Source organism: Trichechus manatus, unplaced genomic scaffold, assembly GCF_000243295.1.
Source record: "Trichechus manatus latirostris isolate Lorelei unplaced genomic scaffold, TriManLat1.0 scaffold00016, whole genome shotgun sequence".
Classification (NCBI taxonomy): domain Eukaryota; kingdom Metazoa; phylum Chordata; class Mammalia; order Sirenia; family Trichechidae; genus Trichechus; species Trichechus manatus.
This window is the reverse complement of record NW_004443952.1, coordinates 26,290,743-26,314,370: the sequence shown is the minus strand read 5'-3', so window position 1 is coordinate 26,314,370 and position 23,628 is coordinate 26,290,743. Positions and strand designations below refer to the sequence as shown.

The following is a 23,628-nucleotide window of genomic DNA, read 5'->3' as shown; positions in this document are numbered from 1 at the left end:
TCTTTTTTTCAGGTTTTACAACCAGTTATCTTTTTCTGTATCACTTATTTCGAGAAACTGTTTGAACTGGGGTTAAAATCTAGGTCTTTTGGACTCTTAAGTTCTATCTTCTTTCCACTGTACCACTTCATGATGGCAAACATTTCATGAGCTATGTTGCATTCAGAAACACATGCTTTTCTTACTTGGTTGCTGCCTTTTGTTTTATTTTAAAATTAATTCATTTATCGAATAGGTAGTATGTATGCTTGTTACAATCATCGTTAGCAGTTTCTTATGAACCATTTGAGAGGTTTTATACTTGTGATAAGCATACTTATATACATCAGAGATACTTTTTGATTATTCTTTCCAATGCCGCCTTTGTCTTAGAGTCCACATACAACAAAATGTCCACAGCTAAATTATATTTGAGATTTAATCTTCTCGATCATGGTCTGTTTTGGTTTCTCATTATAAGTATTTTTTTTAAGCTATGAGGAATAGATTATTTATTTTCTGGGTTGCTTTCCATGGCAAACCTTGGTTTTCCTGAAATCCTGACCTTGAAAACAATGGGAACGTTTCCTCTGTCCTCATTCACCTTCCTGGAATGACTTTCACACATTTGTTACTAGATTAAAAACTGCCCACAGTTTATGTCTGTGGAATGTGTTGTTTTCCTCACTAAATTTGAATCCTTGTTTGTCACGTTGGATAAATACTGTGAAACGTCCACCCCCCATCATACTACATCACTCCCAGTTTTTCTTTAAATTAAAAGAAAAAAAAAGAAACATGTAACATGTTCACTATAAAAACTATCAAATAATTCAGAAATGTGTAATGTAGAAAGCGAAAGCACTCATAATCTCTCCATTCCACTCCACTCTGAGATAACTATTCTTAACAGTTTGGTGTTCTACTCATCCAACATCTTAATTTTTCTTTTTAAAAAATAAGTTAAAATTTAATTATGCAATATTTGATACCTGCAAAATAATACATGTAACACATGCAAGTTTTGTAGCATAATAACGGAAATAACGCCCATGAAGCCACCACCAATAATTATCTTCTAGCATAGTTTAGTACTGTACTCTAAACATTTACTTAGACTTTCCATTGTCCCTGAGTGACAAAAAAAAATTTTTTTTTCCCCGCAATGAGACGGGTCAGTTGCAGGGCTAGGGACAAAGTCTTCAGTTTCTTTTGGAATCTGTATAGCTGTTATCTCGCTTTCTGTTGTATTAGATATTCAGGGGTGATACCTGGCTGTTTGCCCCCAAGGCACCTCATCCCACCTGGGTTTTAGAGAAAGAAAACTTCTTTCTGAAAAAAGAGGAAAGGAATTACTATTGAAAGAGTGTAATTTGCAGCGTTTGCTGGAAGATGGCATCCTTTTTCTTCTGGTTGGAAATTTACTTTTTCCAGAGCTTGTACATTTCTGGGGTGCTTCTGTAATTTAGACTGTCAGACTTATATTCAGTCCACTGAGACTTGAGGTTGACGATAACTAAAGCTTTGTCAGCTATATTGTAAGGTAATTTATAAGTGTCAGACTCCTCATATTTATCTGTATTTGAAATGAAGACTTTTTAGCAGACGCCCGCAGGGAGATTTGTTACACTTTCCTTAATTTCTCTTGTGGGGCTTTGAGACTCCAGGTCAGCATTACAGAAAAGAAATCCAAAGCCCCTGAGTACAAAGGAGCTTATCTACTACAGCTGTTTGTTTCCTTCTCCCAAACGTTCTTTATTTTCTTGTTTTTATTGAGTAGATGCATAGACCAGAGTGAGTATATTTGTGGGGGCCAGGGAGGAATTAGTGGGAAGATACAAAAAGAATTTAAAAAAAAAAACCTGGATCGTAATGGTCAGGTCAGAAGAGGCCAAGTACACAAATGTAGCAACTTGAATATGCTATTTATAAGGATTCTGAGCTGGTGCATAGTAATACCCTAGAAAGAGAGAGGAAAGTGCTAAGGTGGCAGAGGAAGAAGCAAGTGGTTAAGAATGGCATTAAGTTTGTTCCAGAAGGCTTTTCAGAAGAGATGAGTTTAGAGATGATGTTTGGAGGAGTTAAGTGGAATGTGTTTGTTGAAAGGAAAGGATAAATGAAAAGTATGAAGAAAAGATTTAAAAGATGCCAAAGTATATGCAGGGCATTTTGTCTTGTCGTGGCTGACCTTGCTGATCTGCAGAAGGAAATGAAACCCTCTGTGGTACAGTTTTCTTCAAAGAGGTAACACATACAGGGCTAGCCCCGTTTGGCCGATTCTCCCCTTGGGGGAGTCTTTGCTTCCTTTTACTTCAGTTACCTAGTGTCCTTCTCACCCACCACTCTCTCTCCTTTAAATCAGTTGTAGAATTGAAAGTTTTGTGCCATATAAGCAAAATTTTGGTGTCTGAAATCTAGTGGGGAATTTTTTTTTTTTAATTGCTGTGACTGAAGATCTATTTCTGTGAGCAATGGAAGCAAAAGAGCAAGCCTGATGTTACTGATTACTTTCACTTATTGACCTAGGGCCACATGCCCTGCAGGAAAATAGGATTGCATGACCCGCTGCCCTCCACCCTGCAGATTCTCCCACCTCGGCAATTTCTTCCATTTGTTTCTTCTCATTTCTAAAATCCTAGAAGGCAGAGGTCCAGAGCTGCTATTCTTTGCCATGCTTTCCCACCATTTTACCACTTTTACCTGAGCCTGCTATTCTGACGCTTAGGTTAAAACATCCTAATCATTCTAGTACCCCTTAGGTAGCTGATCCTTTTTTACCTCATACTTAGGACTTTGCCTTTTTTTTTCTTTTTAAAGGAAATGTGTAAGGTGCAGTTAAAAAGACACAAAAACGTATGCTTTGAAAAACAAGCTTTTTTTCTCTACCCTATCTTTTAGCTATGCAATTGCTGCCCAGAGGCAACCAATATTGCCCTTTATTATGAGTTTCTCTAGAAGGAGCTTATGCATTTGCAGACGTATACATATATATGTTTTTTTCCCTCACAAGTGGTAGTATACTATGCATACTGTTCTATACCTGCCTGTTTTTCACTTAACAATATATATGACTGCATGTTGAGAACCAGTTCTCTATTAATGGACTTTTTTTTTGTATTAAGGTGAAATTCACATAACATAAAGCTATCCATTTTATAGGGTAAAATTCAGTGGCATTTAGTACATTCACAATATTGCTTAGCCATCACCTCTATTTAATTCCAAAACATTTTCATCACCTCCAAAGGACATCCCACATCCATTAAATAGTCACTTCCTCCCTCCTCTTGGCCTCTGGCAGCCACTAACCTGCTTTCTGTCTCTATGGATTTACCTATTCTGGATATTTCATATAAATGGAATCATACAATGTGGGACCTTTCGTATCTGGCTTCTTTCACTTAGCATAATGTTTTCAAGGTTCATCTAAATTTGTAGCCTGTAGCAGTACTTCATTCCTTTTTGTGGCCAAATATTCCATTGTATGGATATACTACATTTTGTTTATCCATTCATCTGTTGGTGGACATTTGGGCTGTTTCCATCTTTTAGCTATTGAGAATAGTGCTGCTATGAACAGTGTGTATAAGTATTTGTTAGAATACCTGTTTTCAATTCTTTTGGGTATACACTTAAGTGTGGAATTGCTATTAATGGGCATTTAAGTTGCTTACAATATTTACTTTCACAGTGCTGAAATTGATATTTTACATACACAATTTCACAAGTGTGAGTATCTATTGGATAAATAGCAAGAAGTGGGATTTCTGGGTCAAAGCATTGTGCATTTAAAAATGTATGTAACACACCCATGTTCATTGCAGCATTATTCACAATAGCACAAAGATGGAAACAACCTAGGTGCCCATCAGCAGATGAATGGATAAACAAATTATGGTACCTACACACAATGGAATACTATGCAATGATAAAGAACAATGATGAATCCACAAAACACCTTACAACATGGATGAATCTGGAGAGCATTATGCTGAGTGAATTTAGTCAGTCGCAAAAGGACAAATATTATATGAGACCACTATTATAAGAACTCAAGAAAAGGTTTAAACACAGGAGAAAACGTCCTTTGATGGTTACAGGTGAGGGGAGAGGAGGAGGGAACTTCACTAACCAGATAGTAGACTAGGATCATCTTCGGTGAAGCGAAGGCCAACACACAATACGGGGGAAGTCAGCACAACTGGACTAAACCAAAAGCTAAGAAGTTTCCTAAACACATCCAAACACTTTGAGGGACAGAGTAGCTGGGGCTGGGGCCTGGGGACCATAGTTTTGAGGGACATCTAGGTCAATTGGCATAACAAAGTTTATTAAGAAAATGTTCTGCATCCCACTTTGGTGAGTGGCATCTGGGGTCTTAAAAGCTTACGAGCAGCCATCTAAGATCCATCAATTTGTCCCAACCCACTTGGAGCAAAGAAGAATGAAGAACACCAAAGACACAAGGAAACCATTAACCCAAGAGACAGAAAGGGCCACATAAACCAGAGACTCCATCAGCCTGAGACCAGAAGAACTAGATGGTGCCTGGCTGCCACCAATGACTGCCCTGACGGGGAACACAACAGAAAGTCCTGGACAGAGCGGGAGAAAAGTGAGCAGAACTCAAATTCATGTAAAAAGACCAGACTTAATGGTCCGACATATACTGAAGGAACTCCCAAAACTACGGCCCCCGGATGCTCTGTTAACCCAGAACAGAAACCATTACTGAAGCCCACTCTTCAGACAAAGATTAGACCAGACTGTAAAACAAAAAATAATACACGTGAAGAGTATACTTCTTAGTTCAGTCAGATACATGAGACCAAAAGGGTGGCTCCAATCTGGAGGCAGGATGAGAAGGCAGGAAGGGACAGGAAGTGGCTGAATGGACATGGGGAATCCAGGGTGGAAAGTATGCTGTCACATTGTAGGAATTGCAACTAATGTCACAAAAGAATATGTGTATAAATTTTTGTATGAGAAATTAACTTGAACTGTAAACTTTTACCTAAAGCACAATTAAAAAAAAAAAAAAGTTTAAACAAGCATTGAAAACAAAACAAAACAAAACCTTGCAATGGCTCCAAATACCTACTCGATTATCCTTTGTGCCTAGATTTTAAAGTTCTTAAGAAGGGACAATTCCTTATTCATCTGCATACTGTAAGTGTGCAATAAATAGATGTTGAATTTAAATAAAATAAAAGTGCATTTAACATTTTGGTAGATGTTATAAAATTGCCCACTATAGAGTCTGTACCTTATTTACAACCCCACTAGCAACGTATGGGAGTGCTTTCTCCTGCCTTGGCCTTTCAATATAGCCAGTTTTCCTACAAATCATATTGCCACAGGGAACAGTTCCTGTGCTGTGATTCACTCAGAGACTCCGTCCTGCTTGCTTACTAAGCTTGTCTTTTCTTCCTGTACCATCCTGGCTCTCTTGATTTCCTGACTTCCTATTTTGGCTCTTGATATCTTTCCTGGGCCCTCTTCTTTGTTTGATGTCCTGTTCAAACTCCCTTCTCTGGCATATCAACTTCTGTCTTCCTGCTTATATCTTAATTTTGGATAATCCTTTGATTTCAGTTTCAGTAGTAATACTCTGAAAATAGAGAGGAAAAGTGTTGAGGTGACAGAGGAAGAAGCAAATGATTAAGAATGGTACAAAGTTTGTTCAAGAAGGCTTTCCAGAAGATATTGCTTTAGAGATGATTTTTGAAGGCGCTTATTGGGATGTGTTGATTGAAAGGAAAAGTTATTCATAGTTGGATAAATGAAAAATATGAAGAGAAAATTCAAAAGATACTCCCTCTGCCATTTCTGGCCAAGGAACTTCCATCCCCACCACACCATTCCATCCTTCTTTATAGGAGTAAAGGATCAGCCAGTTCACAGCTTTTGTTACTTCCAGTCCAGGACTAGGTCTCTCAGACAGGAAAATACATTAGTTGTGGACTGCTTAGAGTGTACAGGGAGGCTTATTTAGTAGCAGGGCAGAGCCACGGGTCCAGGACTTCTGTTAGTGAGAGTGGGTGATGATGAGTTTTACACTGTACCTATGGTATCGGAGGAAGCAGTTGATATTGATGCTGATTATAGATGTTGGCAAACTAGCAAAGAAAATAAACTGTAACAATATGGTTTGGCTGTTAAAAATAATGTTAATTGTAGTCTTCTGATTCATTTATTTATTTCTATTCTGCCTTCTTCCAGAAAGAATTTGAGGGGCTAATTGTAGTCATTACATCAATTTATTATCATTTCTGTTCAAATACTATGCCTCACAATTATGTATACTATTAAATGCGAGATTAATGTATCAAAGTTTCATTTGATTATAACACTTAAGTTCCTATCCTGGGCTCAGTGTTTGTTATACATACGTAATTGTCTGTTATTCCCATAAAAGCATGGTCATCTGATGGCTTTTAATTATGTTTCACTGGTACAAGGTGGTAAAAAATTAAGTTGATTGATAGAACATTCGTTACACGAATTATTGGACACCTCTTTCTCATGCCAAGAACTATGCTTGGCATTGGGGATGTAGAAATGAAAGTCCCTGACCTCGGGGAGCTCAAGTCCAGAGAGGAAGAAACATGTAAGCAGTACCAAGTGATAAGTGAATGATAGAGGTAAGCACATTGATATTCAAGGAGCACAGAGAAAGAGCACTTAATCCAAATTTGAGATCGTTAGGAAAGGCTTCCTAGAGGAAGTGATATCTAAATTGAGTTTTGAAGGATGAGTAGGAGTCAGTCTGGTGAAAAAAGGAGAAAAGAGTTTATGGCACAAGGACACTAAGTTGGAAAAGCATGGCCTAAGGCATGTTGGGGTACCACTGTAAGTTGAAATTCAAGACGGCTTGAGGGTAGGGAATAAGAAGAGTGGGGCAGAGTCAGAGATGAGAACAGACAGGTACAGAGGATCATATCACGAAGGGCTTAAATGCAGTAGCAAGCTGTTGATATTTGATCTTGAAGATAATGGGGGGCCTTTGAAAACTTTATTCAGAGAAATAAAACAATCAGGTGGTGGTGGTTGTAGTGATATGAGCAATTTGTTTGATCCATTAAAATATTTTTAATTGTAAAATATAACAGATATATAGACAACCTCATAAAACAATGAATTAGTATAATCATTATTATGAATAAGTATAAAATGGGCAAGAAATAGGCCTTTGCCTACCACCCCAGAAAGCCGCTTCCCAATTACAACCACTTCCTCCTTAAAATAATTACTATCATGACAGCTGTGATAACTATTTCCTTGCCTTTCTTTATATTTTATCACCCAGGTGTGCATCTCTAAACATTAGAATTTATTTTTTACTGCTTTCTCTTTTTGATATGTCTTACGAATCTCTTTTAATCTACAGGCTCCTCTTCCATCTGTTTTTTCCCAATTTGTTGGAGAAATCAGGCTGTTTGACTGTGCGGTTTTGTTTGACTTTTATAGTTTCCCACATTTTCGCTTTCGCTAAATACACTCCCATGGTGTAGTTTAACATACCCTTCTGTCCTCTGTATTTCTTTAAATTGGTAATTGGACCTAGATTGACCACATGCAGATGTGATGTATTCCATCGCTGGAATACTTCATAATTTTAAAAAACTCTTCCCCTATTGGTGGACATTTGGATTGTTTCAGATTTTCTGCTACTAAATCACAGTGCTGTAGTGAGCAACTTTGTGCAAATACGTTTTTTGTGAACATGTGCTAATGGATCTCCCCTCCCTTATTACATATTCTTTTATGTACCTTTCCTTCATTACACTTACATTGTGTGTGTGATTATTTGATTAACATTGCTTCATTCCCTGGTCCATAATTTCATGAGTAGGGAATATATTTATCTGTGTATCCTCAGTAACTTTGCTCAGTAAATATTAGTTGAATTAATACATTCTTAGAGTGGAATTGCTGGGTCAAAGAATATCCACATTTTAAATTTTGTTAGATACTCTCAACTTATACTCTAAAAAATTGTACCTATTTATATTCCTACTGCTAGTACTTGTTTTCTCACATTTGGCCACCTTGATCTTCCCTCATCTCCTCTTTTCCTTTCCCCTCTTTATCCCTCCCCCTTTCCTCCCTCCACGCCACTGTTCCATCCTTCTACAGATGTTTTTTGACACGTATATTCCAGGCTCTGTTTCTCATGCTTGGGATATGTTGTTGTGATGAGGTGCTATCAAGTTGGTTCCAACTCATAGGGACTCTATCAGAACGAAACACTGCCTGGTCCTGCTCCATCCTCACAATCGTTGATATGTTTGAGCCCATTGTTGCAGCCACTGTGTCAGTTCATCTCATTGAGGGTCTTCCTCTTTTTTGCTGACCCTTTATTTTACCAAGAATGAGGCCCTTCTCCAGGGACTAGTCCCTCCTAATAACATGTCCAAAGTACATGAGATGACGTCTCACCATCCTCACTTTTAAAGAGCATTCTGGCTGTACCTCTTCCAAGACAGATTTGTTCGTTCTTCTGGCAGTCCGTGGTATATTTAGTATTCTTTACCAACACCATAATTCAAAGGTGTCAATTCTTTTTCAGTCTTCCTTATTCATTGTCCAGCTTTTGTATGCATATGAGGCGATTGAAAATACTATGGTTTGGGTCACAGGAAACAAAACAGACGAAGATCCTGGTGTGGAAGGAGACAGACAGTAGACATAATGAATAAGGAAATTGTATGGGAGGTTAGAGAGTGGACCAATAAAAGAATAGGTGATGAAAAACAATTGGGAAATCTAGAGTTGGGGTTGAGTTACAGTTTTAAATAAGGTGGTGCAAGTATAGGCTTCATTAAGGTAACATTTGAGCAAAGACTTGAAAGAGGTGAGGAAATTAGTGATATGGCTCTCTGCGGGAGGAGTGCGATGGACAGAGGAAGCAGCTGATTCAAAGGTTAATAGTAACAGAAAAGGAATGAAGAGGCCTGCTGGGGTGCTGGTTAATATCCTGTTTCTTTATCTGAGTGCTAGTTCATGAGTATATTCATTACACAGTACAGTTATGATTTGTGTACTTTTCTGCATCATACTTCAATAAAAATTGTATATTAAAAATAAAGAGTGGATGCTGAAATTTTCGAAGTACCTTAATAGTACTTATGCAAGTGTTCATAGGTATTTTCCTTTGACTTATTAATGTGGTGAATGTATTAATCAATTTTTATTAATAAATCATCTTTATCTTCTTGTAATATACCCTATTTGATTATGGTAAGTTATTCTTTCAATGTAATGCTAGGTTTGATTTGCTTGTATTTTATTTTGGATTTTTACATCTATATTCATAAGTTACATTGGTCAATAGTTTCTTTTCTGTTTTTACTTCCCTTTGTTAAGTAAAGTGCTTTTCTTAATTATAGGTTCTTTACTATTTTCCACAGAAAGAGAAGTTCTATGGTACTTATCTAATCTATTGTCTTAAAAAAAGGGAAGGAATAATTTCTAATGTTTGACTTTATTGTCCTTTGTGAGCTACCTGGTAATTACTACAATTTAGTAATTGATAGGTGAGTCCTGTCATTGCTTGGACAGATGGATGTTCATTTGGAGCCTGGGGCTCAAATATTCTGTTATCCTTTTGTCATGGAAAAATGAACTAACCAGCTCTGGACTATTAATTGGTGATACAACAGTTGCCTGGGGGTGTTTTGTTTGATAATTATAGTCCTTGTGTTTTGATGTGACTATTCCTGATTTCTTACATTTTCCGCTAGAAACAAGATAAAATACGCAGAAGCAGCAGCCTGTGAGTATGTTGCTGTAGCCTAGTTAGTTAGCCTGGCGGATGGGTTTAAGTGCAGAAGCTGTGCCTTCTAGAAAAGAGGATTCATTCTGAATTGACCTGCTAGAATTTTTTTATTCTCCTGCTTGCTAGTAGCATCAGTGCTGTGTATGGTAACATTGAACTGGCCTTTGAGCTCAAGTAGCATGGTAGGTCTTGGCTGCCTTCTTTCTCCATCAGCACAGGAACATTGTGCTTCTGAGAGACTGTGGCTTTTCTTCAGATAGGAATTTCAAAATGTAGTTGAAGACATCATTGGCACGAGAGTCACCAAGCTGCTTATTAAAAATGCAGATTCCAAATAACAGCAACAACAACAAGAATACAGATTCCTAAGCCACTCTAGCCTTTTGAACTAGAATCTCTGGGAGAAGGGTCTAAGGGTCTGCATTTTAAACAAGACCTTCAGGTAGTTTTTGTTAAAATTTAAAAATGCTGCTCTATAAAGTTAAGAATACCCTGAATTATTAAATTGTTAGCTTCTTCAATATAGGATTTCTGTGCCTAGCACTGGGAACACCAAGGAAGCATAAGACTTGGATCTTATTCTCAAGGAATTTACAATTACACTAAGGGTGGGATGGATTAGAAAAAGGCAATCTATGAAATAATCAATTTCTAAAACAGGCTTTTTTAAAAAAAAAAAAAAACTTTATTGAGATATAATTTACATACAATAGACTCACCCACTTGATGTGTACAGTGTGATTAATTTTGACAGATGTATACACATTAAAGTACTACCACAGTCAAGATATTGAACCTTTCCATTGTCTCTAAAAGTTTCCTCATGCTCCTTTGCTGTCCAGGCAACCACTGACCTGCTTTGTATCACTATAGATTGTTTGCTTTCCTGGTGTTTTATATAATTGGAATCATACAGTATGTGTGTGGTTTCTTTCACTCAACATAAGCAGTTTGAGATTCATCCATTTTGTTGAGTGTATCAGTAATTTGTTTCTTTTTATTGCTAAGTAATGTTTCATTATATGGATATGCCACATTTTCTTATCCATTCACCTGTTGATGGACATTTGGGTTATTTCCAGTTATGATGAATAATATAAACATTTGTACAATCATGTGTTCGTTTCTTTTAAATACCTAAGAGTGGAATGGCTGGATCATATGATAGGTGTATGTTTTATGTTTTAAGAAATAGGCAGATGTTTTCCTTTCGATTGTTAACAGAGGCACTGTACTAGAGTCATTGAGCATTGTTTAAGGAGAATTGTTTAAATGGTACTTGAGGATGGGTACCAATTATATACGAGAAGGTAGGGAACATTTATTAACTACCATTAGATGCTACATATATGATTTTCAGTATTTATGTAACCTTGACAGATAAGTTGTATTACTAGTTACCTTTTATAGATGAGGAAACAGAACTGTAGAGAAGTTACCAGCCTAAGGTCACATAGCTAGTAAGTAATGGCTTTGAACCTAGGTTTGTCTGGTTCCAAAACTCAAATCATTTCCATTATAGCAATAAGGAGTGGAAGTGAAGGACATTCTCGATTCGGAGGTAGTGGGGCAGATAGGGAAACCAGGCTCATTCTTCTCTCTACCTCCTTGAGTCTGGCAAGCATGGGGACTGTGACAACGCTGGTCTGTCACTAACAAAGGCTTTGTTTTGGGTGACTAGTAACAGTGAAGTTTGATACTTATTTGGTATCAAATTATAGAGAGGTTTTTTTTTCTTCTCTCAGTTATGTGTTTTCAGGGAAGTAACAGGTTACAGTTCTGGTTCAGGAATGCTTAAGATGCAGTTCTTCCATCAAGACAGCCTCTTCTCAGCCGTGCCTGCAGGCACACCTCTCTCTGGCCCTTGGCCTCTGCCCTGCTCAGACAAGTGTTACAGAGCTCTTTTAGCTCTGCTGATAAGTGCTCCAAGGCACCCCATTCTACCAATAAGCCTCGGCCCAAAGGCACTCAGTTCTAGCTCCATGGGTAGGTAAACCTAGCTCCACCAGGTGCCCAGAGGCACCCTACTCCACCAGTAAGCCTCCTGCCCGAAAGCACTCAGCTTTCTCGTTCTGTGGGCTGCGCTGTCTCCTGCCAGTCTCCTGCTTCTGCTGCCACTGTTTTTCTGCCATTACTTCTCGTCGACTTCAGTGTTACAGCTCTCTCTCTCAGTCTCCTGGCTCCAGGAGCTTCTCAGTGCGTGGATCCTGGGTCCAAAGGACACGCTCTGCTCCTGGCTCTTCTTCCTTGGTGGTGGTGAGATCCTCCAGAGATTTTTTTAATTGAAGGGAAATTCACATAACATGAAAGTAACCATTATATGATTAATATAAATGCATCACTAAATTGTACCCTTGAAAAATGTTGAGTTGACAAAATATTGTTATATATATTTTTACAACAATAAAAAAGTAACCATTTTAAAGTGTACAATTCACTTCAGTACATTCACAATATTGTACAATTACTACTTCTATCTAGTTCTAAAACCTTTTCATCACCCTAAAAGAATACCCTTTACCCATTAATTAGTCACTCTCCATTTGCCTCTTTCCCGAGCTCCTGGTAACCACCAATCTGCTTTCTGCCTCTATGGATTTACCTGTTTTTGATATTTTATATAAATGGAATCATTTGTCTTATGGAGGGTTTTGAAACCCAGGAAAAGAAATACTATAAGAGTGAGCTGCTGTAAATTAAACCTGTGAGCGGGTTTTAGGAAAATTAGTCTAGTTACCATCTGCTGGGTAGATTGGATGGGACAGAGCTTAATCCCACTGCTGTCGAGTTGATTCCGACTCATAGCGACGCTATAGGACAGAGTAGAATTGCCACATAGGGTTTCCGAGGCTGTAAATCTTTATGGAAGCAGACTGCCCCATCTTTCTCCTGCGGAGTGGCTGGTGGGTTTGAACCGTTGACCTTTTGGTTACCAGCTGAGTGCTTTACACTGTGCCACCAGGGCTCCTGGACAGAGCTTACCAAAAACCAAACCCATTGCCATCAAGTCAATTCCGACTCATAGTGACCCTATAGGACAGAGTAGAACTGCCCCATAACGTTTCCAAGGAGCAGCTGGTGGATTCAAACTGCCAACCTTTTGGTTAGCAACCAACTTTTTAACCTTAGAAGGTCATAAATCCAGGCGAAAATCGATAATTTAGGCATAAGGTATTAGTAAATTTCTTGATAAGGACAGTGTCAGTGACACCTATGAGGAAGGGACAATCGGATGGAGACTCCGGAGGAATTAGCTTCTAAGCCCGTTATCAGATCGGACATGGGAGATGAAGTAGAAAGGACTTTTAGGAATTATCCTGTGGTTTCTAGTTTGAAAGTGTCGGAGTTCAGTGGTTTTGGGACTTGAGGTACACTTGCTGTGCTCCCACATCTGTAAAGAGCTCATAACATTGTAAATACATTGTCATTGCCGGTGGAGACTCTCATTTTCTAGATGCCTGACTATTAGTATCAGGTGCCACTGAGCTAGAGGGTAATTGGTTATTCATCTGCTAAGTATGTGAACTGTAAAGGTTTGTGGCTCTAGTGAAGTGCAAAACATTAGCATGCTCATTAAAATTGTTGGTTTGACACTCATTTGATACGTGTGAATGCCCAATTTGAGAATGTTGCTGGTTTTCTAATAAGTTCTTAGTGTACTCAGATTTTTCTGTTACACATTTGGTCATTGTCTTTTCCCTGCTTGTTCCTTCTTTGGCATTTTGTGATAAGCAGTACCTGCCATCTTGGTCAGTCTATACCCTACCCATAATTGACATTTTATTGTATGACCTGTGAAATCTCTTGATGTCTTCTTATTCCATTGCATGTGTTTCCATTTGCTTCTGAACAGTCTCTGCTCTTAACTTTCACACATGGAAATTTCTCTCTTTAAAGTTATTAGTAACTCCTTTGTTTCTAAACCCAGTAGACCATTTAAAATTTTATTTATTTATTTAGTTATTTTTTACTACTCTGTAACACTTAAAACCTGTTGACCACTCCCTCCTTGAAACATTCTTTTCCCTGACCTCACACTACCATGGTTTTCCTCCTGTGTCTCCAGCTTCTTCACAGGCTCCTTTATTCCTTTATGGACTCCTCTTTCTCTGTCTTTTAATTAATTAATTAATTTTTAAGTCAGGTTTATTGAGGTATAATTTGTATACAGTAAATTCTACCTCTTAGTGTACAGTTCCGTGAGTTTGACAACAAATACAATCATGTAACCACAACCATAGTCAGGCTATAGAACAATTTCATCACCCCTAAAAGTTTCCTATACCCCTTTGTAGTCCATTTCTCCTACTCCCAGACATTGGCAAACCACTAATTTGTTTTCTTCCCTATAGTTTTGCCTTTTCCAGAATGTCATATAAATGGAATCATATAGTACGTAGCCTTTCAAGTCTGGCTTCTTTCATTTGTCAGAATGCATTTGAGATTCATCTATGCATGTCTGAGTAGTATTCCATTGTATGAATGTACAATGTTAACAGTTTACCCATTCTCCGGTTGAAGGACATTTAGGTTTCTAGTTTTTAGTGAATATGAATTAAGCCACACTAAAAATGAACATTCATTTTTTGTACGAGCATATGTTTTTGTTTCTTACCTGTCTCTTCCTACTAAAAACCTGCAATGGTTCTGTATTGTCCTCCAGATAATTCCAAATTCCTAACATTACTTAATTCCAAGTTCTTTCATAACCCTACAGCCTCACATTTAGATGTGCTAGAACTATTTTCAGTTTGCTAAACGTGTCAGGTTTTCTCTTCTAGGCATTTACATGTGTAATTTCCTTTTCCTAGAACATTTCCTCCCTCCCTAGGAGCAGGATTTCTGGGTTGTATAGTGTATGTTTAATTTTATAAGAAACTGACAAACTGCTTTCCAAAGCATTGTGAGAAAGCGTTCTCACAAACAATGTGTGAGAGTTCCAGTTGCTCCACATCCTCACCTACACTTGGTATTGTCAGTTTTTTTTTTCCTTTGTCTGCTTTTTAAATGTGGTTGTTCCTTAGCCACCCCCTCTTATGCATTTTTTTCCTATCCTGCACTGTCTGTCTCAGTGTTTTTAATTTAGTTACATTTTTATTCTTATTCATTTATTTACAAATATTTTCCGAGTGTCTACTTTGTGCTAGGAACTGTTTAGACACTGAAGATACAGCAAAAACAAAGCAGAAAAATCTCTGCTTGTGTGGTAGCTTGTATTCTGAAAACTTCCAAATCTATATCTTCTTCTCCATATCTCTTTTCCTGAGCTCCACACCCATGTATCCAGGTGCCTACTGGACATATTCATTTGAGATATTCCATAGGTGCCTCAAAGTCAATATATTTAACACTGAATTCATCATCTCCCTCAACCTGGCCCCCTTTTGTATTCCTTTCCTCAATGAATGATGTCACATTCACACAATAGCTCAAGCAAGGCTGTATCATTTACTCCTTATTCCCACATTCAGCTATTCATTAAATGCTATTGATTTTACCTCTAAAAATTTCATAAATTTTTATACATTCTCTCTACCCCCTCTGCTACTTCCCTAGTTCAGGCTATCATCATGTAAGTGTGAAGAAGCTCCTTACCAGCTTCTCTGCCACCAGTCACCAGTCCCTCCTACCTGCCAACTATTGGCCTCACTGTACCACTGTGTTAGTTCTGTATTGCCCTCCAGATAATTCCAAATTCCTAACATTACTTAATTCCTAAACATTACACCAAGTTCTTTCATAACCCTGCAGCCTCACTTTCAGATGTGTTAGAACTATTTTCAGTTCGCTAAACGTGTCAGGTTCTCGCTTACTTCTAGGCTTTTGCATGTGTAACTTCCTATTCCTAGAACATTTCCCCCACTTTGTTTTTCAGTACCTATGCCTTGCTAAACATAACTATCCTCAGACATTTTAATGCATGTTTGGGGTTTAGGATGGGGAAGGCAACTTGCTTAATTAAATTTGTATTATTTCTCTCTTAATGGTACTGGGCTGAAGTGGTGAGAAAAGGGGACTGGTTGGTGAGAGTGTATGACTGTTACTATTTTTATGGGTTAGGGACAGACCCAGTAGATGGGATCAAATCATTCGATTTATTCATACAATAGATGTTTATTGCTATGTATAAGAAACTGCTATACATCGCTGTGGAGTGTTCAAAGATAAGGCAGTGTCCGGTAGGAGGAGGCTTCTTTGGGTTCAGAATTTCAGTAAGAAATAGCATTGTTACTTGCCTGGAGCAATCTAGCTTGACAGATGTGTTCTGAAGTTCTATGTGATTATTTTTTAGTTTTCTTTTAAAAGGAAACAAGGTAATTACCCTGTAGCAGTTGCCATGGCAACTGGTGCTATAGACTGGGAGAATTTTCTTATAACTCCCCCCCCCCCACCAATGGCACACTAAACCAATATATCCTTTATGCAGAGTAAGAAGAGGATACCTAGGTGGTAGGAAGAAGGTAAGTATATAGGACAAAAACTGGCTCTTATTGTATAGTTAGCCTGGGACTGGTTAGTAGTCCCGTATCTCTAGGATTGGAGGTTAGCTCGGGGAATAAAACCAGCCTGAGCTGGCATCATTTGATCCAGAATTTTGAGCTTTATGGTAAAGTTTCAACGGACTCACATCCTTGGAACTCTGAGGGCTTTCTAGACCAGACATTGAAGATCCCTTAGGACTGTCAGAGAGTGCAGATCTGAGAGTTGTTTTTTTCTGCCACCTATTTATTGGGAATCTGTGAGGCAGGCAAAAACCTGGTAACATGGCAAAACAAAAAAACCAAACCCATTGCCCCATTGCCGTCGAGTCGGTTCCTATTCATAGTGACCTTATGGGACAGAGTAGAACTGCCCCATAGGGTTTCCAAGGAGTGCCTGGTGGATTCAAACTGCCAATCTTTTGGTGAGCAGCCGTAGCGCTTAACCACTATACTACCAGGGTTTCCATCATGGTGAAACAAGAAGTGCTAATTGCTCACCGTGTTCCAGGGGCTGTGCCAAGCAGTTTACATGCCTTTCTTATATAATTCTTATAATAACCCAATGAGGATCATGCTATTGTTTTTCTCATATTATAGTAACTTTTTAAAGATTTAGCTAATAAGTGGCGCCAGAAAAACTTAGGTTTCTTTGACTTCAAAGCCAATATTTCTGACTATGAAGCTAAATTACTCCTTGTTTCTTGGAATAAAGGCCTAGATTTAGTAATTTCTTCAAATTCACTTGGGTATGGGATAGAATTTAATACTGAATTTTAGACTTTGAAAAGTGAGTAGAAAATGTTTTTCAGTTTTCTCCTGTCTTTCAAAACTTCTGTTTTAATATGTTTTATTAAAAGTTTCTAGGCAATTCTTAGAGGCAGAAGATCCTATTTTTCTAACTTTGACTAATGAAAGGCTTCTGAACTCCTAGATGATGATGTTCTGAGAGAGACTTAGGCCAGAAGGAGGTTTAAAAAAGTTTGGAAGCAATAGTTCTTGGGTTTTTTTGTTTGTTTTTGTTTTGTTTTTCCCTATGTAGTGAATGAGAGAGCAAGAGGACTTTGTAGATTTGCCTCATGCTCAGTAGAAGGCAGATGTTCTGTATATTATGTAAAGTTAATGAAATACAAGTAGGATAGATTCAAATAAGGTAAAGTTTATAGTATTTGGTGGGATAGGGAAATGATTTCTGGATTCATTCTAAAATTATCTCTGTCACTTTTCTTCTTTGCTACTATTTACCATTTTCTTAGGTCACTGGACTTATTTGGGCTGGGGAGAGCAGCAGAGTACGTAAGAATTTGAATTCCTTATTATTTTCTTGCTCTTAACCTTTAATATACTCCCCCTGAACCATAAAGCTGGATATTCATGCATACAAACAGATATGATTCCATTCCCCGCTCATTTCCCACTCGAATCTTAGGAGACAGTGGCCTGCAGTGGAATGTTTTCTTGAAGACTTTGTGTGTGTGTGTGAGAGAAAGAGAGTGAGAAACCCAAACCAAAAACCAGACTCATTACCATCTAATTGATTCGGACTCATAGCGACCCTATAGGACAGACTAGAACTGCCCCATACAGTTTCCAAGGAGCTCCTGGTGGATTCGAACTGCTAACATTTTGGTTAGCAGCTGTCGCTCTTAACCACTACACCACTAGAGTTTCCGAGAGAGAGAGAAAAATTTCAGCCGAAAGTCCCAGTCATACTCTTGATAGGATCTCCTGATTTTTCTTCACTAGACATAAACAGCACAATCAGCCTCGTAGAGTTGTAGAATGTCATCTCCTTAGGTTTCTTGGCTAAAGAGTGCACTGACCAGAAGAGAGGGCTCATTCTGGGAGAGGAATGTACTATAGTCAGGGTCACTGATGTGCATTCTGAATCAACTGGATTTCTGTCTGCATAATACAGATATTGGGGAGAATATGCAGAATAGACTGATCTCTCATGTTTATTAGTATAAACTTGACGATCCCCCAGGCGTCTGTCAGTTTGTCATATTGTGGGGGCTTTCGTGTTGCTGTGATGCTGGAAGCTATGCCACTAGTATTCAAACACCAGCAGGGTCACCATGGTGGACAGATTTCAGCTGAGCTTCCAGACTAAGACTGGGGAGAAGGATCTGGCGGTCTACTTCTGAAAAAAAATTAGCCAGTGAAAACCTTATGAATAGCAGCAGAACGTTGTCTGATACAGTGCTGGAAGATGAACCCCTAAGGTTGGAAGGCACTCAAAATACGACTGTGGAAGAGCTGCCACCTCAAAGTAGAGTCGACCTTAATGACATGGATGGAGTAAAGTTTTCAGGACCTTCAATTGTTGATGAGGCATGACTCCAAATGAGAAGAAACAGCTGAAAACATCTACTAATAATTGGAACGTGGAATGTACGAAGTATGAATCTAGGAAAATTGGAAATCATCAAAAATGAAATGGGTTGCATAAAGATCGATATCCTAGGCATTAGTGAGCGGAAATGGACTAGTATTGGCCCTTTTGAATCGGACAGTCACATGGTCTGCTATGCTGTGAGTGACAAATTGAAGAGGAATGGCGTTGTATTCATCATCAAAAAGAACATTTCAAGATCTATCCTGAACTACAATGCTGTCAGTGATAGGATAATATACATATGCCTACAAGGAAGACCAGTTAATACGACTATTATGCAAATTTATGCACCAACCACTAATGCCAAAGATGAGGAAACTGAAGATTTTTACCAACTTCTGCAGTCTGAAATTAATCAAACATGCAATCAAGATACATTGATAATTACTGGTGATTGGAATGCAAAAGTTGGAAACAAAGAAGAAGGATCCTGTTGGAAAATACGACCTTGGTGATAGATATGATGCCGGAGATTGCATGATAGAATTTTTCAAGACCAATGACTTCTTGATTTCAAATACCTTTTTTTCAACAACATAAACGGCGACTATACACGTGGACCTCGCCAGGTGGAATACACAGGAATCAAATCGACTACATCTGTAGAAAGAGACAATGGAAAAGCTCAATATCATCAGTCAGAACAAGTTCAGGGGCAGGGGGAGAAAATCTGGCCTTTATGCTCTTCCCATTTTTTCTTTCTCTCCTCTATCTCACCTTAATTCTTGGTATTTTTCCTGCCCCTTCCTGCTTTTCATATTCTCTTTTCTTCTATTTCCAACCTTTTCCTTCCATTGACATTTTGTTCTTTAAGATTGCCCTTTATTTCATTAGTATTGAAATGTTGTCAGCTTTTAGGAAAGTTCTGGAGGATTTCTCCCCTTAGCCTAGCAAAATTAAACAAGCAGGTTATTATTTAGGAGTAATGGGTCAGATGCGGTGAGAAACTAAGTGTCTGTCATGTATTTCTGGCTCTGGATTGCAGCCTCCTAACTCTGGCTGCACTGCCCTCTATCACTGCTCCCTCCACTGAAGACTCAGTCTTGTTACCTAAATTATGTGCTAATACTTCTGCTGGAGTTTAAGTCGACTTCTGACTTTGTCTCCTTTGTCACTTCTGCACCCTCATCTGTATGCATGAATAGTCCAGCACTGATTTCTTCAGACTTACTCCTTCTGTGGGTAATAATAATTAAGTCTGAAAGACAAAGTGATTTTGTCCCTTGATCCTTTCTAGTCTTAAGAACAAGTGCATCAAGGGCTAAGGTCTCTTTTGCCTAGTGTGTGATCAGAATACAGCTGTTGTAAGGAGAATGTCCCATATCCCTATTGTTTACTTTTGTTTTCAATTTTTATTGTGTGTACCCTGGTGAAGGGACCACCTTGCTTTAGCTATCAAGTGTTACTAATATTGTTCCTGAGCATTTGAAAATTAGCCTCTTTTTCATGCTGATTTGTTCCCCCTGGGGTTCTGATCACTCTCCTCTCTCTTTTTTTCAATGTTCAACATGTTGTTGTAAACTCAAATGAGAAGTGTTGATAGATCTCGTTCTCACTCCTGCTCCTAGCTGTGCCATGAATGTTGTCTGGAATCCAGTGCTCATTTTTTCTTGCTTGCTTCTAAAAGTGAATTATTATCTACCAGGTTGTCTAACGTAGAAGCCAAGGGGTCATTTTCCTATTACCTTTAATTTGTTCCCAAGTTTTATTAATTTTGTCTGGAAATTTTTTTCTAGTTCATTCTTTCCCATTTCCACCACATGGATGCAGGTCCTATCTCCTCCTTAGTTAGTGTAAAAGCCTAATCTTATGGCCTTCAGGAAACTCCCCATTAACATTACTACCAAGATTATCTTCTAAAATTTCTAATATAGGAGTTCATCATCTGCTAAAAGTACTTCCATTTTGGACTACAAATATTCCTTTTCCTCATTTTGAGCCAAATAGGAACTTGGCAGGGAAGGGCCTTGTGGGTCCTTATTAATCATACGCATATGGGGATAATATCAGAAATGGCTTCTCCATAAAATAGTTTACAAAGCACTATTAGGTTGTGCTCCCCTTTTTAGCACAGTATTGTACTTTTTTTATTTGCTTGGGACAGGATTTGTAACTGTGGTCATTTTAGCTAACATTAAAAATGAACCCAAATAAACTATAGCCAGTCAGTCAGCTACTGGCCTGGAAGGCAGAAGTAATCATATGAAATTGCGGTCATTGCTGTTAGATAAACTTGACTGCACTGTCAACAAGAGCCCACTGGCAATGCTTGTGCTTTCTTCTTCTCCTTCAGCCCTTGCTTTGGATGGGGATTCTGAGCCCAGGGTGTAGGTGCTTGACAGGAATTGTTAGAAAAATTTCATGTTGCAGCAAGACAGACTGTTCTCAGCATCTAGAGCTTTAGGCTTGACTTCTGAGCCTTGGCTTTGAGCTTCTTGACTTCCAGGACTAGCTTCTGATGCTGGATCTACTTATTTGGTTCAGCCCATGTATTTTAAAGCCTGAAAACACCAAGCTAACTTTTAAACAAAAATTTCTCTTTTCTGAAATACGGAAAAACCGTTTCTTTCCCTCTGCCCCTCTTTGGACATAGTGGAGGACCAGAATCTATTTATGATATTTAAAAGCAGATTTTTTTTTTTTTAAGAGTTATAATAGCTATAGCAGCAGAATGTCAGAGAATTCCTGCACTGAGAAAATGCAACTTGGAGCTCCTCTAAGAATCAGCACTAGAATTAAACCAAGTGTCTTATCTCATTTGATAAAGAGAAACTTGTGGGTATTAATTGAGATAGTTCTGCACATTGCATTGAGGTCACTGGGCTCAGCTTACTCTTGTTCTCAAGGTCCAGGCTTGTGATGGCCTAAGCTAGAAGCAGAAAAATTCTAAAGAACTAAGTGAAGATGGAGTGCTTTGATTGATTGTGCTTATTCCACAGCTTGTGAAGACCCCGATAGTGCTGTCGATGACCGAGATAGCGACTATCGCAGTGAGACCAGCAATAGTATCCCACCTCCTTACCACACGACGTCCCAGCCCAATGCTTCTGTGCACCAGTTCCCTGTGCCAGTGCAATTGCCACAGCAGCTGCTACTTCAGGGCAGTTCCCGAGACTCTTGCAATGACTCTATGCAAAGTTATGACCTTGATTATCCAGAGCGGCGGGCCCTCAGGTGAGTATTGTGAACAAAGCAGTTTCTCTTCCTAATATGCAGGTCCCATGCTGCAACTGACAGCAGAGATTTGAGAGCTTTAACCTGAGATGGTAGTGGAATGTAGTAGTATGATGGGCCAAGCTACAGTCATTCTGTATAAAATAGTGATTCTCAGTCTTTTTTTTTTCTCTTTCATGTATATATGCTTATATATTTCCACAGGAATATTTCTTCTTGTGACCATTGATTTTCAACTGGTGAGGGCATGCCCATCTGGGGTGTAAGACTGAAAAAACGCTGGTGCTCCCTGCCCCCAGCCCAATCCAGTGATTTTGATAACCCTTCACCAAGAGTTTTAAAAAATCTCAGATATTAAATGTTTGAATAATCCTCCCTGCCTAAATATTTCTCTGGGAACCTCTGAAGAAAACCAGTATGATCTCACCTCAGTAGATTCATTATTTTTGCTGGAACTTTGTTTTAATTTAATTTTATTCATTTCTTAATTATATAAAATATTTACATAGCTCAAAAATTTTAAAGGTACAATATATTACCAATAAAGAATCTTCCACTCACATCTGTTGTTTTTCTACACTCCATCCCTTTCCTTTCTCCTAGTTCCCTTCTCACTGTTGTTTGTTTCTTATGTATCCTTCCAGAGACTATTGTCATATATTTAGGAGTATGAATGTAAATACATACATTTTTGCTCTCTTCTCTTCCCTCAGATTAAAAAAAATTCAAACTTAAAGAAAATTTGAAGGAATAAGTACCATGAACACCCACATTCATGTTGCCTAGATTCACAGGTTGTTAACATTTTGCCACATTTACTTTATCTCATTCTCTGTAATGTATATATATGCATACACAAACATTTTTTTTTCTGAACCATTTGTAAGTAAGTTTCAGACACCATGTTACTTCACTCCAAAGTACTTCAGCATATAACTCCTAAGAAAAGGGACTTTCTCCTATATAATGTCAATACTATGATCACACTCAAGAAATTTCATAATATTATGATATTACTTAATACATAGACCATATTTAAATTTCCCCAGTTGTCTCAATAGTGTTCTATATATATATATATTTATATATATATATATACACATATACACGTATATATATATATATTTCCCTTTCTGATCCAATCAACTCCTTTATAAGGGTTTTGTCATGATTCAATCAAGGATCATGACACATTGCATTTGATTTTCTGTTTCTTTAGTCTCCTTTAATATAACAAAATTCCCTCACTTTTTTTTTTCAGAGTTTTAAGAAATTGCTGTTTTTTGAAGAGTCTAGGCCAGTTGTTTTGAGAATACTCCTTAATTTGGTTTTGTCTAATTTTTTCTTCATGTTTAGAATCAGGTTAAACATTTTTGGCAAAAATATGACATAGTTGATTCCTTCACAATGCATCAGAAGGCATATCATGTCACTTTGTCTCATTGCTGATGTTTAGTTTGGTCTCTTGGTTAAATGCCAGATTTCTCCAATGTAAAGTTATCTTTTCCCCTTTGTAATTAATAATCTCTGGGGTTATTCATGAGATTGTATCAATATCCTGTTTCCCCAACAACTTTTAACCAATGAGTTTAGCATATATTGATGATGCTTGCGTGAATCAATTATTTTATTGGTTGAAGGTAAGTTTGTTTGTTTGTTTTTTTAATCATCCCAATTTAGCTCATACTTTTGGTTTCTAGAATTCACAGTACCATAGGATGATCTCATTTCTTTTGCCCACCTATCAAGCTATTATACTGGTGAATTTTTATTTTTAGTCTCAGAGAGCCATCTACCTGCTAGACAATGTCCTGTCC

The 23,628-nt window shown here is 38.1% G+C and overlaps 1 protein-coding gene across 1 annotated transcript in view; it reads left to right on the top strand.

Moving 5' to 3' along the window:
• The window catches only part of UNC13B (unc-13 homolog B), a 184,723-nt gene that overhangs the window by 71,966 nt on the left and 89,129 nt on the right, over positions 1-23,628 (top strand). The window contains exon 8 of the mRNA XM_004372297.2: positions 21,577-21,811. Within this exon, the coding sequence (XP_004372354.1) occupies positions 21,577-21,811 (235 nt within the window). The remainder of the gene's footprint in view (positions 1-21,576; positions 21,812-23,628) is intronic.